The 19,124-nt window shown below is 42.5% G+C and overlaps 1 protein-coding gene across 1 annotated transcript in view; it reads left to right on the forward strand.

The window, feature by feature from the left end:
• Window positions 1-13,043, forward strand: part of NOL6 (nucleolar protein 6) — an 85,164-nt gene extending 72,121 nt beyond the window's left edge. The window contains exons 24-26 of the mRNA XM_056542715.1: window positions 6,657-6,857; window positions 7,347-7,448; window positions 12,231-13,043. Coding sequence (XP_056398690.1) covers window positions 6,657-6,857; window positions 7,347-7,448; window positions 12,231-12,380 — 453 coding nt within the window. The 3' untranslated portion in view covers window positions 12,381-13,043. The remainder of the gene's footprint in view (window positions 1-6,656; window positions 6,858-7,346; window positions 7,449-12,230) is intronic.
• Window positions 13,044-19,124: the final 6,081 nt, after the last annotated feature.

Below are 19,124 nucleotides of genomic sequence, written 5' to 3' on the forward strand. Positions count from 1 at the left end.
CGCTGCGTATTTGAAAGTGGGCGGGCTCTTCTCGGCTGTCCGCAGCAGATTTTCCGCGGTGGAATTTACGCTGCTGAAAATCCGCTGGAAGCCCCATTGAAGTCAGTAGGGACTGCGGAAGAGCCGCCCACTTTCAAATACGCAGCGGAAAATCCGCAAAAAAAATCTGCTCGTGTGAACGTACCCATTATGTACATTTATGCCATAGGTCGGGTAAAGAAGTGTTATGCAGGCCTGGGAGCTGCAAATTAGTGTGATCACTGTGCATGCTAGCAGGACAACAGTGTGAACGTACCCAATGGGTCCGAAGGGCTGACATAAAACATAGGCACCAGGACAAAATTCAACCTGGTGCCTGGGATTTGTCGAGCCCTGACTTAAGGTTTGTATGCTGTATTTAACCCCAATCGGTTGCATGAGGGCTGGGTTGTCATTGCAATTGATCATGGAATCTGGACCAAAATCTGGGTCAAATAATACTGGAGGAGTTTGTAGTATCAGGCTGGATACAAAGTATGGTTATGTAATACAGCTGTTAGAGGATATCCCATGCAAGTTGAGCAATGATTGCGGAGAGAGTGATTGAGACCATATTACATGATCACTGGCCACTTTATTAGGTACACCTTGCTAGTTCCGATTTGAACCTCCATTTGCCTTTATTTTGCGTGACACTACAAAGTGCAGGAAACGTATGTCCCCATATGGACATAATGACCTCACACGATTCATCCATATGGATATGGCATCACAAAGTTCCTTCATATCGATATGACATCACACAGTTCCTCCATATGGATATAATTACATCACACAGTTCCTCCATACGGACATGATGACATCCCACAGTTCCTCCATACGGACATGATGACATCACACAGTTCCCCCATATGGACATGATGTCATCACACAATTCCTCCATATGGACATGAAGACATCACACAGTTCCTCCATATGGACATGATGACATCCCATAGTTCCTCCATATAGACATGGGGACATCATACAGATCTTCCATATCTATGATAAGAATCTCCCGTTCCAGAACATCTCAGCGGGGATCTATAGGAATAGATCTGGTGACTGTGGAGGCCATTGGAGTCCAGTGACCTCATTGTCCTGTATGAGATGATGTCATGTGACATTGGGCATTATCCTGCAGGAAGAATCATCAGAAGATGGGTCCACTGTGGTCATAAAGGGAAGGACACGGTCAGTAACAATACTCAGGTAGGCTGCCATTCATGTTGATACCATGCTCAGTTGTTAAAAGTGTACCAAAAAAATGTCCCCTACACCATTACACCACCACCAGCCTGAACCGCTGATACAAGGCAGGATGGATCCATGCTTTCGTGTTGTTTTCTCCAAATTCTGACCCTGTGAACTAAATGTCCCCGCTGCTATGGAGACTCATCGGACCTCATGTAGTCGTCTGCTGCTGTAGCCCATCGGCTTCAAGGTTGAACGTGTTGTGCGTTCAGAGATGTATTTTGCATACCTTGGGTGTAACCAGTGGTTATTTGAGTTACTGTTGCCTTTTTGCCATTTTGAACCAGTCTACCCATTATTCTCTGACATCAACAAGGCTTTTCCATCCACACAATTGCTGCACACTGGATATATGTTGTGGATATGGGGTTGTACAGTAGTTTCTGAAATACCCAGACCAGACCGTCTGACACCAACAACCATGCCATGTTGAAAGTCTTAATAAAGAGGTGTACCTAATAAAGTGGCCAGGGAGTGTATAGTAGCTGGTGATACACAGACCCTGTGTGTAGGGGGATAGGCTACAAGTTTAGGATCTATCTTGGAGGAGGCTCCATCCTGTGTTTCTAGCATTCAGTGAAATGTATGGGGCAGATGGCGGTGACATTCCAGAAGTGTTGACACGATGTGCAGATCCATACTTTCTCTTGTGGAGAACATCTTTACAGAGAAGGATTCTGTTTCCCTGTGTTCTCTGTATTGTGATCATTTTTTAACCCTCTTCCTTCTGGCTTTTAGTTCTACTTAACAATTGATACAAACATTTAAATCCTGCAGCAGTGCTAGATATAAGTATGTAAGATATGTGGTTGTGGGTCTGTTTGCATCTACTAAACACCCATTCTTAATGAGATTTCCCAATCCTAGGCCCTCATGGCCGAGATAGGTGATCGATAGGGGTCAGGCCCAACCATTTATGAGAATGGAGGTCAATTGTCTCCCAAGTGAATGGAGTTAGAGCATGCATGCTCAACCACTGCTCCATTCATTCTGGCTCATGCTCTTTACAGTTCCTGACATGAACAGAGGTGGCAGCAGAGATCACTGTGGCCAGACTGAAAAGAACTGCACAACTTCCTCTGGAGCATACAACTACTGGAAGGACTAAAATGTTTAAATTGAAGTAATTTACAAATCTGTATAACTTTCTAGCACCAGTTTATTTGAAAAAATAAATACATAAGTCTGCGTTACACAATGGGGGTCAATCTTCCATTTTCTGCTGAACCGTGCTGCATTCTGTTGCACTGTGCATAATGCAAAATATCTGTGGCAGAAATTCCAATTCCGGACTCCTCAGAAAGTATAAGCATGTTCATTCTTTCAGCTGTATTCGCTCGGATTTGCATTGCCATCAATGAAGACTGTGCTTATCCCTGCGGTCCTGCCGCTTCCAGAATGTCTGCCAGGCTATTCTGCTGCATGAATAGGCCCTTAGGATATGCTCACATGTACATAATCTGCAGCGGAAATTCCATTTGTGGATTTTCCCGCTATGGAATTCTGCAAGCAGAATTTCGGTGCAAAAATTCCACTTGCAAGTTTTCAGCTGTGGAGTTCTGCAAGCAGAAGATCTGTAAGTGGATTATGTTGCTCCCCATTGAGCCTGTCCACATTGCTGAATCAGTGGTAGGGCCGCGGGTCTCCATAGCTGCCAGTGCAGTCCGGCAGAATTCCGCCAAAAGAATGAACACATTGTCATTCTTTGGGGGATCCTTAATCTTGCATTTCCACGGCAGAATTTTGAGCTGCGGAAATTCTGCAGTGTGAACAGTGTAGCAGAATGCCATTGAAAACAATCTGCTGCAAGCAGAATTCCTCAACAGAATTTCACTGACGGAAATTCAGCAGTGTGGACGGCCCCATTGACTACAATAGGTCTGCAGCAAATCTGTGGATTGTGTACGGGTGAACGTCCCCCAAGGGCCTATTCACATGACAGAGTACAGAGAGATGTGTAACTTCGCCCTGGATGGGTGACGTGTCCCCCTTTTTGTGACTGTTCCGCCATGTTTGCTGTGAATTCCCCAGTTCACACCTGCAGTGCAGTCACCGATTACACAACCCCCGGATCCATCTGTTTATATTGGTGTCTGAGCACTAACCACAGTGTCGTGTTGTCACGCCTGAGCTTGCACAATGCCTGTTATACAACACCAGGTGAATGTGAGTTTTTGTGTATCCTGATCGGGGGGTGAAAACGAATGCTGAACCAGGCTTCTGCACACAATGCAGCCTTGAGTAAGAATGCAGGCAGCTATGGTCGTGCAGGTGAATTAAACGCATGGGCTCCTGCAGTGTCTGCCATAAGCATGTTATCTGGCTGCTCCAGGTGTAAAATTATAAGGAACTAGTGGAAAAAAACATAAGGGGGGTTACAGTCCTCTATGTAAAGATGAAGACAAAGATAAGGGTGGCCCATTGTCTAGACCAGTGGTTCTCAACCTTTTTGCCGACTGTACCCCCAAAGGCTGAAAGTATGTCCGTGGGTACCCCCTCGGACGGAACTTGCGCGTGAGGGGTACCCGTGGACAAAAGGCGTGTTCTTACCTTTATACTAATGCATTCCCCCTCCATCTTAATCCCCTTGTGCCATTATTCCCCCCTCCATCTTAATCCCCTTGCGCCATTCCCCCTTCCTCTGATAACCCTTTTGCCATATCGGATAATAATGGCACAAGGGGATTAATATGGAGGGGGGGGGGGGGGGAATGGCAAAAGGGGATCAGAGGGAGGGGGAAATAATGACACAAGGGGATTAATATGGAGGGGGGGGGGTTGATTATTCCCCCTCTGCCATTATGCCCCCCTCCCTCTGATCCCCTTTTGCCATCATTCCCCCCCCCTCCATATTAATCCCCTTGCACCATTCCCCCTTCCTCTGATCCCCTTTTGCCATATCGGATAATAATGGCACAAGGGGTTTAATATGGAGGGGGAAAAATGGCAAAAGGGGATCAGAGGGAGGGGAAAATAATAATACAAAGAGATTAAGAGGGAGGGAGGGAGGGATAATCAACCCCCCCTCCATATTAATCCCCATGTGTTATTATCCCCCCTCCCTCTGATCCCCTTTTGCCATTCCCCCCCCCCCCCCCCCTCCATATTAATCTCCTTTTGCCATTATTATCCGATATGGCAAAAGGGGATCAGAGGAAGGGGCAATGGCGCAAGGGGATTAAGATGGAGGGGGGGGGGGGGGGATGGCGCAAGAGATTAAGATGGAAGGGAAGAGGGATAATGGTGGAGGGGGATGGGGAGTATGAAGTACAAGGCATTACATTTAAATGCCTTGTGTTTTATTACTCCCCATCCCCCCCTCCGCCATTATCGCTCTCCCCCTCCATCTTAATGCCTTGTGCTCTGTCCCAGACATCCCCCCTCTGTCCCATACAGTCCCCCCTCTGTCCCATACAGTCCCCCCTCTGTCCCATACAGTCCCCCCTCTGTCCCATACAGTCCCCCCTCTGTCCCATACAGTCCCCCCTCTGTCCCATACAGTCCCCCCTCTGTCCCATACAGTCCCCCCTCTGTCCCATACAGTCCCCCCTCTGTCCCATACAGTCCCCCCTCTGGCCCATACAGTCCCCCCTCTGGCCCATACAGTCCCCCCTCTGGCCCATACAGTCCCCCCTCTGGCCCATACAGTCCCCCCTCTGGCCCATACAGTCCCCCCTCTGGCCCATACAGTCCCCCCTCCGGCCCATACAGTCCCCCTCCGGCCCATACAGTCCCCCTCCGGCCCATACAGTTGTTTTTTTTTTTTTCTTTCATTTACCGGGCATCCTGAGGTCCCCTGTGGCGTTCCTTCATGCAGCGCGTCCCGTTCGGCGGGGCCGCACTGACATGTGATGTCCTCCTGCGCTGTGCGTCAAGTCCGCGCAACATCAGGGGAGGTCACACGTCTCCCCGGCAACCACGCAGCTCACTTACAAAGTACAATGCATGGCCGGTATTTGACAGCACTTTCGCGTACCCCCGCTCAACCTGTGGCGTACCCCCAAGGGTACCGTACCCCGGGTTGAGAACCCAAGGTCTAGACCAGTGTTTTCCAACTAGTGGCGCTTCCAGATTTTGCAAAACAACAACTTCCAGCATTCCCAGACGGGCAAAGGCAAGTCTATGGGACTTCACTGCTGCACTGGTCAAATATAGTGTCCGCGCATGTGACAGCGGAGGTGGCTCTAGACTTTGTGAAGCTATAGACGAAAGCCGAACCTGAGGCCCTCACTGATACATATAATTAATATATGCCTCCACTAGGTAGATGCGGAATCCCCCTCATTAGGTTAAAGCCACCAGCAGTAGTTAGGTAGGGAATCCTTCCCATTAGGTAGAAGCCCCCATTAGTTAGGTAGGGAATCCCTCTTATTAGGTAGAATCCCCCAGTAGTTAGGTAGAGAATACCTCTCTTTAAGTAAAATCCTCCAGTAGGTAGATAGGTAAGGCACCTCCCCCATTAGGTTGAAGTCCATGGTAAGTACAGAAGCCTCCGCCCTATTAGGTAGGAGCTCCCAGTAGTTAGCAAATCCCCTTCATGAAGTAGAAACCCCAAGTAGTTAGGCAGGGAAGCCCGCCCCCACTTGTTGTGGAGAAGCCCCTAATAGTTAGGCAGGGAACCCCCGTAATAAGGCATGTAGGGAATTCCCCCCTAATAGGTAGAAGCCCCTAGTAGGTAGATGAACTCTCCCTTTTAGGTAGAAGTCCCCTCCCTCTACCTACCTATTTTCCCCCTTAGAAGATAGGGAATCCCCTTATTGAGTTAAAGAGTACCTGTCACCAAACTAAACTTTTAATATATTGTTCCTTATGTAATTGTAAGGCACTTTGATATTTACTTGCTGTTAAAATTCTCAACCTTTTATATGTTTTTAATGTGATTGAAAAAACGGCCACTAGTTGGCTCTATTCTTTTCCCTGCACAAGTCAGTTAGTTTGGTCTCCTCCCGGCCAAGCAGGAGGCCAAACTCAGGAAGTGCATGCGGAGCATGGCGAGGCACAGCTGTTGCAGGCTCCAGTGACATTGCGCCTGCTGGGGAACACCCACTTTCTCCTGCCGGGAGCTCACACACTGTGAGCAAGGGGAAAGGTATGAGACAGAGCTTTTCAAAGCAGATAATTTTTTTATTTTTAAGGGCAAAAGGGGTGTTAGGAGTACTTATGGAATATAATCTGAGTTTAGAAAATATGGTTTGATGACAGGTACTCTTTAAAGGAGATCTCAATACTCGAACAATAACTCTCTGTTAGTGGATCAAGTCCTGCAACACTTTGCATAATGGAGCAAATTATGAAGTGGGGTGTAAGAATCCTTGTAGAAAAGTGGATTTGTTCTTTTAATGAAGACAGTAATTGTATAACACACTTTTTTGTCTCTTTCACAGATGGTTTTCCGCCCTCCCCTGGATCTCTATGACGTTCTCATCCATCTGAACCCCAAGCACATCCCCCGACATAGGGAAGCTGTGGATCAGCCGGCCATGTCCTTTTTCCGTGGGATTCTGAAGGAGACCGCGCAGACCATTGACTCTTATTTCCCAGTCGTGGACTATGATCCAGTCCAGTTATACCTGAGTGAACTGAGGGTGAGAATGCACTCACATCCACCCATCTATATGTTAACCCTTTCACTCGTCATCAAGTCGGCCTAATTTGCAACCAAAGCCATGACAATACCTAAAAATCCTATGGTAGCCTTATATTTCAGCCTAGTGAACCTATCCTTAGGGCTTGAGATCTTGGCATTACAGTAAAAGCCAGAATCTTACTTTTCAATGGATACTACAAATTACGTACATTTTTACTGTTAAGTTTTTAAGATTTTATGAAACTTTTTCATGTAGACCTAGGCATATGCATCATGTGTAAACTCTTTACATTTTGAACTTTTCTTTTGAGGAGCTACTTTACATTTCAGGCTTTGCTTTGGTCAAACTTCTAGCAATTAAAAAAAAAAAATATAATTATGACAAAAAGGACAACTCATAGATATCATTTGATGTAGGGTTTGCTGAGACTTGTGGTCCACCACTCATATGTGTTATTATAGATGTGCATTCTATGTCTCATTTTAGGAGTCTTATGGGGAATTTGCCTTGTTCTTCTATGACGCTCACGGAGGAGAAGTGATCGGTGTTATCTGGAATCCGTCCAGCTTCGCGCCGCAGCCTTTTAAAGTGAGTACTATCCGTTACCCATTACATCACTAACCCCTTAAAGGTTGAAAGGATTTTTCCTTTTTGCATTTTTTTTTTATTATAGCGGTAACTAATTTTCTGATTACAGACCCATATGAGAGATTGTTTTTGTGCCACCAATTGTACTTAGTAATTACATCACAAATCTACGGTGAAACAAAAAAAAAATATTTGTGGGATAAAATACAAAAATTAAAAGCCATTCCGTCATTTTTGGACTTGTTCAGATCTACGCAGTGGACTTTTGGGTAAAAATTTCACATTTTTATTCTGTATGCCCATGCAATTACAAAGATACCCAATTTATATAGGGTGATTCAAACATATTGGGGAAGGGGCTTATTCACATTTATTAACTTCTTTTTCACTATTTTTACTCCCCATAAGAAACAATAACAACAGGAAATCTTATTGCATACACTGAACAATGCAGTGCCATAAAACAGCATTGATCAGTGTTATCGGTGCTCCATTAGTACTGGCTGCCATGGCTTCCTGCACTATTGGACAACTGATCAGTACACCACTATTTCAACTCCACTGAGCTTATCAACACTGTATTTTAACACATTTAAATGCTGAGATCAAATTTAATTATGACATCTAAAGGGTTAATGTTGAATATCACCCTGATGGTTGATGTACACCAGTAGCCACGGGTCCCTGCTGTTGATAGCGTTCTCAGCTCCTTAATGTGCTTCATAGAACAGCGTCTTTAAGGGGTTAACATTACAGTACAGAGATGTAGAAGGCATGTCCTGGGTTATTTAGAGTGGACCAGTCACTGCTATAAGTTCATTTAGTTCTCTAAAATTGGGGGAGATGGGAGCCTTAACCTTCAGGACACAGGGCGTATGAATAGGCCCTGCAGTCCGAGTCCTTAAGGACGCAGGGCGTATCCATACTAGGGATCGACCGATATCGTTTTTTTAGGGCCGATACCGATAATCGGTGTAGGTTAGGGCCCATAGCCGATAACTTATACCGATATTCCGGTATAAGTTATCGGCTATTTAACCCCCCGCGACACCGCTGCAGATCATTGATTTAAAGTTACATTTTTTTATTTTTTTATAATATATTTTTATTAACCATTTTGCAAAACAAAACAAAATTATAATCATACAAAAAGTGACAGTATAACAAATTGTTCTAAGAGTAGCAATAATAAAGAACCTAACAATCCCCTTCCTTCACTCCTCGACTCCCGCGGGAGCCCATAAGTCATCTAGAGTCAGTGATCCATCAGCTCCTAGCTGTCCGGAAGCTGTAGCGCTCCCAAAGTGCCCTTTAGGAGCTCCAAAATATACCACTCTGTGTGTCTGAAGGGTCTAACTATGTCAGCTATCCCCTGGGAATCAAAGTGTGTTACAATAAAGGACTTCCATTTAGAGAAGAACTTCTTTGTTCCTGAGTTGCGATGGCGTTCTGCATCTAAACGGTCTACTCCCATATAAACCTTCAATTGGGTTATCAATAAGCTTAAGTCTGGAATCAGCTGTTCAAGTTACATTTTTTTATTGACTCGGAGGGTGGGGGAGGGGCCCGACCGGTATAGCGGTATGGGCAAAAATCCATACCGGTATACCGCCCACCATCACTGTGGGGGGTGCGACGCGGTGGGTCGGGGGTGCGGTGTGGCGGCGGTCCGGGGGGCGGGGCATTATCGGCTTATCGGCAAGGTAATTGCCGATACCGATAATGCCCAAAATTGTGATTATCGGCCGATAATATCGGCTATACCGATTATCAGTCGATCCCTAATCCATACGCCCGTGGGAAATCCGGTCCCCACCGCTAGCTGGTTGGGGACCGGAGCCGGATGCCTGCTGAAATCGTTCAGCAGGCATTGAGGCATATCGCCCAGGGGGGGTCATGATGACCCCCCATGTCGGCAATGGCCGCAGATCGCTGGACAATTCAGCCCAGCGATCTGCGGCGGATTCCGGGACAATCGGTTCTCCAGTGAACCGGTGACCCGGAATTACAGGCTGTTCGGGGCCGTCTCATATGAAGACCCTTCAAATCCACTTCAAAACTGAACTAGTCCCTGAAAAATATTGAGTTTGAAAATTTTGTGAAAAATTGGAAACTTGCTGCTGAACTTTGAAGCCCTCTGGTGTCTTCCAAAAGTAAAAACTCATCAATTTTATGATGAAAAGTAGACATATTGCATATATGAATCAACATTTTCTTTATTTGTAATATACATTTTCCTTACAAGCAGAAAGCTTCAAAGTTAGAAAAATGCAAAATTTTCAAATTTTTCATCAAATTTTGGGATTTTTCACCAAGAAAGGATGCAAGTTACCACAAAAATTTACTACTATGTTAAAGTAGAATATGTCACGAAAAAACAATCTCGGAATCAGAATGATAACTAAAAGCATTCCAGAGTTATTAATGTTTAAAGTGACAGTGGTCAGATGTGCAAAAAAACGCTCCGGTCCTTAAGGCCAAAATGGGCTTGGTCCTTTAGGGGTTAAACTGTTTCCCTCTGCTGTTACTTATTACAACTAAAGGAGCCCAGTAAGATTATAATGTTGCGGGGCTCTGTAGCCGGTGTATTAGGAGATGCCGTATCCTCAGCGTCATCCACGGGTGTAGCAGGCTCTGTACATGGATCATTACCTTCTCTGTGAATGTCCCCGGGGCTGTGCACGGTCATCAGTTATAATCCGCCTAATGTGATCATACATGTCACATGTCATCAATTATAAGGTTAAATGGGACAGCACACACAGGCAGAACAATAAATATTTGTATATTTTGTGCAAATGTGCAGTAAAATTCCGACTATCCACCACTGTTGAAACTCTGAAGTTTAGATACTACGTACACATTTTTATACACATAAGACACATTATACTTAAAGGGGTCCTCTGGTGAACTGAACCTTTTCAATGCAGTGGACGCCACCTATTGAGTGGATTGATGCAAAAATTTTAGTAAAAATTACATATAATAAATGGAGCTAAAAACTCACTTCACTAAAAGGGGTACTCCAGGATTTTTTTCTTCTTCAGCCTTTGAGCCCATGATGGCAAGTTATAAACGGTGTAATAAGCTTCTATTAACACCGCTATGCGCCCCTTTGTCCCGTTTTCATGCACCCACTCCCGGAAGTGTTGTAGTGCAAGTCTTTTTATTTTACTGTTGTCTCTAATTTTTCCCAGCATTCCATGCGACCAAAGACAATGACCCTGATTTATCAATATGCCTGAAACCCTAATTTTTCCTTTACAAGAGCTGGTTAAGACATGAAAGTTGAGCTGCGATTGGTTGCTATGGGAAAAACCAGACAATTAGGGTTTCGGGCTGATCGATCAATCTGGGCAAATATGTCATAAATCACATAGTCTCAGGAGGAATGGTTATGCTGCAGTGGATTGGTGGATAGCATTACTTCAGTACATCCTGCTATCCATCCACTCACTGCAGCATAGCCACACCTGGAGACCATGTGACTTATGACATATTTTTTATGGCTACATGGAATGCTGGGAAAGGTCAGAGACCGAAGTAAAATACAGCGCTTCCGGGTGAGGGTCCTGTGCATGAAAACGGGACAAAGTGGAGCACGGAGGTAATAGAAGCAAATTACACAGTATTATAACTATGCATCATGGGCTAAAAGGATAAAGAGAAAAAAAATCCTGGAATACCCCTTTTATATGAATTCCACACCCTTTTGGTTGAGGAGGTGCAGAAGAGACTGAAACACAGAAAAGGTGCATATTTTTGAGCAAATCAAAAATATTACTTTTCTATGCCAGAAAACAGGCATACATGTCTTGATAAATTTCCCCCCATTTTGAGATGAAAGAAAAAAATTGTAACCAGTATGATCTGGATTTCTGTGTAGGTTAGGTTACTAATACAATGTTATATTATATTGCCTATTGTTGTAACCCGGAGAGCAAACACAATGGGGGAGATTTATCAATGGATGTACACAGTTTTTCTGGGGTTTATTAGGCACCACATTTTGCACAGTTGCCATTGTTGCGCCATTGTTGCGCCTTTGTTATGTGTGTGTGTATGTTTTTTTTTTTTTTTTTTTTATAGAGCATTTTTCAAACCAGTGTATTGTTTGGGGCACTGTGAAGCACATTATGCAGTGGGCTAAAAGTTATCATGCGTGGCACATATTTTCTTGCGCACAACCTTTGCGCAAAGCTTACTTTTTTTTCCGCAAACCTACACCACCTAATAGGACATGTACAAACATGTCACATTCCAGAGCAAAAAGCTTAAACCTAGCTCTGCAGCTAACTGGTTTCTATAACTGGGCAACATTTATCATATCCTGTGCTCCATTTTGGCAAATTTTGAGCAGCTGTGCAAAAAAAAAGTAAACATGGGCAAAATCTCTTCTACCTCACACCAACATTAATAAATGTCCCCCAATGTAACTAAACAAATAACCTGAAAAGACTTTCATTTCTCATGACTTTTATTGAGCACATTGAGTAAACATCCACAGTGCAGGAAGAAAAAAGAGGCAAAAACTGTTTTCATACACCTTGAATTCACTGTTTGCTCAATGATTACAAGGGAGGCGAGGCCATCCCAAACCTTGATGCCCCTTCCACCAGGCCTTCACATTTAGAATTAGGTTTTCGCATTGGTTTCAGTGTTCTTTTTTTCTCCAAACATTGTGCATTTGTGCTTAAACAATAAATATAAAAAAAAAAGTTATGTCATTTTTTTGTTTTATTATATTTTTATATTATTTTATTATTATTTTTTTTTCTTCAGATAACCAAAGTGAATGGAAGAATAGTAGATACAAAAAGTAACAGCTTGCTTTTGATCCCCAACGTGGAGGCCATACTGGAGGATTTTAAGATTTTTGGAGAAGGTCTGGTCAAGAGAGTTGAGTGTCAGTCTGAGAGGTGGAACATCTGAATGAAGGGCAGTAGGACCAGTACAGGCTTCAGTGTAAGGAACGTACGTATGTGTGCGTTCAGGAGGGGCAGGAGTCCAGGGACTGACCAAACACCACTGTGAATTATGCTTGGAGATTTACTGATCCTGTAATTTCAGCTATATCAAAAGACTGTATATGGAAGGGTGTGACGATTTAATATCTTTTTATTTTCTTTTTTTACTGCCTATGCATCCTGGTGTGTAATATTTTGTCCTTCATTTTCACACAATCTCCACAGACTGAATTATTCATATTGATGGAAAAAAAAATCTGCTAAATCTGCTATTTTGTATAATAAATGTAAAGTTCCTCCACTTCAATCTCTTAACTCTCAATTTTCAGTTTTGCATATTTGTTTTTCCTTCTTGCTTTTTAAGAGATATAACGCTTTTATATTTCCATCTAGAGACCTATTTGAGGGCTCGTTTTTTATTTTTTGCGCGACCAATTGTTCTTTGTAATGACATTTTTCATTTTACCATAAAATGTACGGCAAAGCAGAAAAACATTTCTGGGGGGAAATTGAAGAAAAATAAATAAAAAAGACAACGCAATCTATTGGGGTTAGTTTTAATGCAGTGCACTGTACGGTAAAACTGACATGTTCTCTTTATTCTGTGATTCAATAAGATTAAAACGATACCCATAGTAACCTACTTTTCTATTCTGAATCACTGGAAGAGGTATACTTGGCACCACTAGGTTTATGACCGCTTGTGCGTGAATGCTGGGCTATGTGCAGACACGGCCCCTGGAAGCTATACTGATTCCCTTTGTTAGAATATAAACATATGCAATGCGAAGAAAAGTAATGTGGAGCACTCACCAGGGTCTTCTTTTCAGATGCTTTTTTATTGTTCATCAAAACACTTGGGGTTTGACATGCAGGGGGGCAGATGGACAAGACGTGGGGGTATTGTACTGGTGACGGACTGTTACTTTTCTATTATTTAAATACTTATACATATTTTTATAAAAAAAAAAAATGTTAAACTACTTTTTAGACAAAATCAGTATACTTTAGATAACCCTCTTCTGACCCCTATAACTTTCTTACTTATGCGTATACTGGAATGTATGATGAGCTAATTTTTTGCGCTGTGGTCTATAGTTTTTATTTGTACCATTTTTGTTTTGATGGGACGTTTTGATTGCTTTTTATTATAGGAGCTGTCTCATGCAAAAAAAAAAACGTTTTTATAGATTGCGGGGGATCTGAGCACTCCCCCCCCCCCCCCCCCCCGATCTCCTGTACGAGGCCCCAGCTCTCCCCCTGGAGCTGCGCATCATGACCCCCACCCCCTCCATATATCTCTATGGGAAAGCCTATACCATAGAGATATATGGAAGGGGTGGGGGTCGTGATGTGCCGCTCCTGGGGAGAGCTGGGGCTACCTACAGTAGATCGCGCTTGGCTACCTACAGGCCCCAGCGCTTGGACCTTCCGTGATATAAAACTTATTCCCTATCCGCGGGTTTTCTTTTGCGTGAGACTACTCCTTTAATTATGACCAAGAGTAATAGAATTCACACAACTCCATTATTTTCTGTTTCTTATGCCGCTTTAGTGTTTTTCTTCATGGTAGAAAAAGCACTCCAAAGCGGCATAAGAAAAATAAATGAATGGTGTTGTGTGAAGGAGCCTCCATAATTGTTCACCCCGGGTGCAGATAGGTTATTTATATATTTTATTGGACATTGTACTTCTTTAATTATTTTCTGACATACAGTCATGGCCGTAAATGTTTGCACCCCTGAAATTTTTCAAGAAAATTAAGTATTTCTCACAGAAAAGGATCTGAGTAAGGCTGGGTTCACACCACATTTTCAGCCATACAGGGGCAAAAATGAGCCGACCGGAGTCAGTGTTTCACTCCGGTCGGCTCATTGAAATGAATTACATGCAGCAGGGATACGGGAGCGCCCGGTTTTAGCTCCCCCTAGCTGTATGCGGTCCTGTGTGGTTGAAAACGTGGTGTGAACACAGCCTAACACATGTTTTGCTGTACACATGTTTATTCCATTTGTGTGTATTGGAACAAAGCCAAAAAAGGGAGGGAAAAAAGCAAATTTGACATATTGTCACACGAAACTTCAAAAATGGGCTGGACAAAATTATTGGCATCCTTAACTTAATATTTGGTTGCACTTTTAAGATCTCTCCACAGCAATTTTAAGATCTCTCCACAGGTGTTCAATAAGATTTAGATCTGGACTCATGGCTGGCCACTTCAGAACTCTCCAGCACTTTGTTGCCATCCATTTCTGGGTGCTCTTTGATGTATGTTTGGGGTCATTGGGGGAGATTTATCAAAACATGTGCAGAGCAAAAGTTGTCCAGTTGCCCATAGAAACCAATCAGATCGCTTCTTTCAGTTTGCAGAGGCCTTGTTAAAAATGAAAGAAGCGATCTGATTGGTTGCTATGGGCAACTGGGCAACTTTTCCTTTGCACAGGTTTTGATAAATCTCCCCCATTGTCCTGCTGGAAGACCCAAGATATTTGACGCAAACCCAACTTTCTGACACTGGGCTGTACAGTGCAACCCAAAATCCATTGGTAATCCTCAGATTTCATGATGCATTGCACACATTCTAGACACCCAGTGCCAGAGGCAGCAAAACAACCCCAAAACATCATTGAACCTCCACCATATTTCACTGTAGGTACTGTGTTCTTTTCTTTGTAGGTCTCATTCCGTGGCGCAAAGCCACTGAAAAGTCTCTAAAACTACACCAGTCCAGACTTAGCTTAGCTTTTTGGAAGAGAGAAATTTTTTTGTGAAGAAAGAAATTTCTGAAAATGTTTACCTGCACAAAATTTATCAGATGCTCTGTGACCATTTAATAAATGTAATGCTCCTACACATTACAAGCACACACAAAAAAGGTGTAGAAAAATGCTTTACTTAGGCTAAGTTTCCACTTGGTTTTTTTTCTGGCAGTTTTTGGAATACTGCCACTGCAGTTTTTGAGCCAAAGCCAGAAGTGGATCCATAAGGGAGAAGTATAAGTCCTTCCTTTATATGTCCTATTCCTTTTGAGTTCACTTCTGGCTTTGGCTCAAAAACTGCAGTGACAGATATCCAAAAACTGCCAGAAAAAAAAACAAGTGGAAACTTAGCCTTACACCTACAATGATAAATGACGGCCTGTGTTCTTTTCTTTGTAGGCCTCATTCCGTTTTCGGTAAACAGTAAAATTATGTGCTTTACAAAAAAGCTTTGTCTCATCTGTCCACAAGATGTTTTCCCAGAAGGATTTTGGCTTAGGCAAGTTCATTTTGGCAAAATGTATTCTTGCTTTTTTATGTCTCTGTGTCAGCAGTGGGGTCCTCCTGGGTCTCCTATGATAGCATTTCATTTAAATGTTGACGGATGGTTCGCGCTGACACTGATGCTCCTTGAGCCTGCAGGACAGCTTGAATATCTTTGGAACTTGTTTGGGGCTGCTTATCCACCATCTGGACTATCCTGCGTTGACACCTTTCATAAATTTTTCTCTTCTGTCCATGCCCAGGGAGATTACCTACAGTGCCAAGGGTTGCAAACTTCTTGATAATGTTGCACACTGTGGACAAAGGCAAATCTAGATCTCTGGAGATGGTTCTCAAGTCCTCAGACAGTTCACTTCTCCTCTTTCTGTTGTCCATGCTTAGTGTTTCACACACAGACACACAATGCAAAGACTAAGTGAACATCTCTCCTTTTTATCTGCTTTCAGGTGTGATTTTTATATTGCCCACACCTGTTACTTGCCCCAGGTGAGTTCAAAGGTGCATCACATGCTTGAAACAATCGTATTTTTCCACAATTTTTAAAGGGTGCCAATAATTTGGTCCAGCCCATTTTTTGGAGTTTGGTGTGACATTATGTCCAATTTGCTTTTTTTCCTCCCTTTTTTTTTCTTTAGTTCCAATACACAGAAAGGGAATAAACATGTGTATAGCAAAATGTGTTACTGCAATCCTTTTCTGTGAGAAATACTTCATTTTCTAGAAAAATTTCAGGGATGGCAACATTAACGGCCATGACTGTATGATGTGACCAAAAAATCAGCAATTATGCCGTTTAGGTTATTTATTTTATTACGTTTATGCTGTTCACCTTGCGGGGATATGTTTATTTTTTATTTCTTTAACTTCTTTTTTTAACTTGGAAAATGAGGGGGGTTTATATTTTTATTATGGGGAGGCCGTGGATATATTTTTAAACTTTTTTTTTTTTATATTCATTTTAAGTCTCCAAGAACCTCTGCACAGTTCTCTAATAATAGCCTATGCTGCACTATTAATAAAAAAAAAAAAAAAAAAAAAAATATATATATATAAATATTTCTGCAATGCTTCTTTAATCAGATTGCCACTAGGGGCACTATAGTATTACATAGAGTTTTTCCTCTAAGGCTTTAAACAAAGTAATTCATACTATAAGTATTCATACTATAAGTTCCGCGATTTTACTATACAGTTTCGGCATACGGTTTCATAAAAAAAAAAAAAAACGTATGCCACCGTACAGAAAACTGTGCCCATAGACTTCCCATTCAAAACCGTATGCACCATAATGTATACGGTTGTCTCCGTTTTTCAAACCATATGGTTTTTGACTTTTTTTTTGGGTCCGGGTGAAAAACTGTATTAAACTGTATATGTTTTCTTTTTAACATGGGAGTCAATGGGAACCGTACAAAATCGTATGTGCGTACGGTTCCTTACGGTTTTCACCATACGGTTTTTGGCTTTGCTCAGTTTTTTTTCTTGGAATTTCAATCAAACAAGTAAAACTTTATTCATAATGGAGTGAAAAGTTTAAAACTTCTAAGTTTTTTTTCTTAAAAAACGGATGCAACCGGACATAATTTTTCAAACCGTATACAGATAAAAATTTGTACACATGTTTTGATACAGTTTAGTCTGGTTTTGAGGAATCCGTTTTTTATCAAAAACCTGATACAGGAACTGTATTGCAAAAACGTGGTGTGAACCCACCCTATGCTCAATGTTTCCCAACCAGGGTGTCTCCAGCTGTTGCAAAACTACAACTCCCAGCGTGCCTGGACAGCCTAAGGCTTTCAGCTATATTTAGTTTTTTTATTGGCCAAAACATTTGCATTTATACACTATACAAAAAGTTTCCAATATTTGTGACATTTAGCTATTCTGAGTCATCTGTTGCATAACAACTACAAAAAGACTTAGCATTTGCAAAACAACAGCATGCTGGATGTTGTAGTTTTGCAACAGCTGGGGACATCCTGGTTGGGAAAACACTGACTTATCTAGTGACAAGTTGGATAATTTTTCTTGGCTGCCGCTTTTTTTTTTTTGCAAAGAACATGCTGAAACGTACGGGTTGCAGCTAAAAGCATTCCTTGTAATATGTATTCTGTAATAATTTAGTGTTAAAAACCGGATCGGTAATATAGCCGCAAGCAGTCTGGTGAATTGCACAAACCTTCAACCTGAGAATTAAGGCTCTACTAACACAACCAATTTGCCAGTGGTACCACGCGGGGCCCAAGTGGTAACTCCTATCCCTCCTGTAGCCTGGATGTTCATCAGCAATAACTTTCCAGCAAGGTGCAGTGAAAGCGAATTACATGGGAGACGCCCTGAGTCTTTAGGGTTTGCATTTGTTGTGGAGATTGGCATCTTGGGTGCAGCAGCCAGGAGATGTCTGTGCCAACTCCTGGTATAATGACTGCTAGCTTCTATTAAGAAGCCTTTGTCTTCTCCTTGCTGTCTACAACTCCATGGTCTGTGTTGTTGTTATTCTGAGAAGAATCATGCACACTTACCATCAATAGAACTACAGTGCAATTTGTTTTATTACAGCACAGCTGTATCCATTAGTAACACCGCCCCTCCTACTCTATCTGTTGCTATCGCAGGATATATAGTAGTTATACTCCTCCCCTTTTGAATTATCTGTATACTACTGCTATCTCTATGAGTTCAGGATATATAGTAGTCATACTCCTCCCCTCCCAGCTCTTTCTGTATACTGCTGCAACTATCTCTATGGTATCAGGTTATACAGGGTGGGCCATTTATATGGATACACCTTAATAAAATGTGAATGGTTGTGATATTAACTTCCTGTTTGTGGCACATTAGTATATGTGAGGGGGGAAACTTTTCAAGATGGGTGGTGACTATGGCGGCCATTTTGAAGTCGGCCATTTTGAATCCAACTTTTGTTTTTTCAATAGGAAGAGGGTTGTGTGACACATCAAACTTATTGGGAATTTCACAAGAAAAACAATGATGTGCTTGGTTTTAATGTAACTTTATTCTTTCATGAGTTATTTACAAGTTTCTGACCACTTATAAAATATGTTCAATGTGCTGCCCATTGTGTTGGATTGTCAATGCAACCCTCTTCTCCCACTCTTCACACACTGATAGCAACACCGCAGGAGAAATGCTAGCACAGGCTTCCAGTATCCGTAGTTTCAGGTGCTGCATAGACAATTGCCTTCAGATGACCCCAAAGATAAAAGTCTAAGGGGGTCAATTCGGGAGACCTTGGGGGCCATTCAACTGGATATGCGAAATTGCTACATGATGATGTGTTTCCCTCTTTATGCACTGAAGCTGGCACATTCCCTGAGTTTTTCCAGCAAGATGGTGCACAACCACATTATGGGTGTCAGGTCCGAACATTCCTAGATGAAAATGGATTGATCGTTGACAGTTGAATGGCCCCCAAGGTCTCCCGA

Source organism: Hyla sarda, chromosome 1, assembly GCF_029499605.1.
Source record: "Hyla sarda isolate aHylSar1 chromosome 1, aHylSar1.hap1, whole genome shotgun sequence".
Taxonomy (NCBI): Eukaryota; Metazoa; Chordata; class Amphibia; order Anura; family Hylidae; genus Hyla; species Hyla sarda.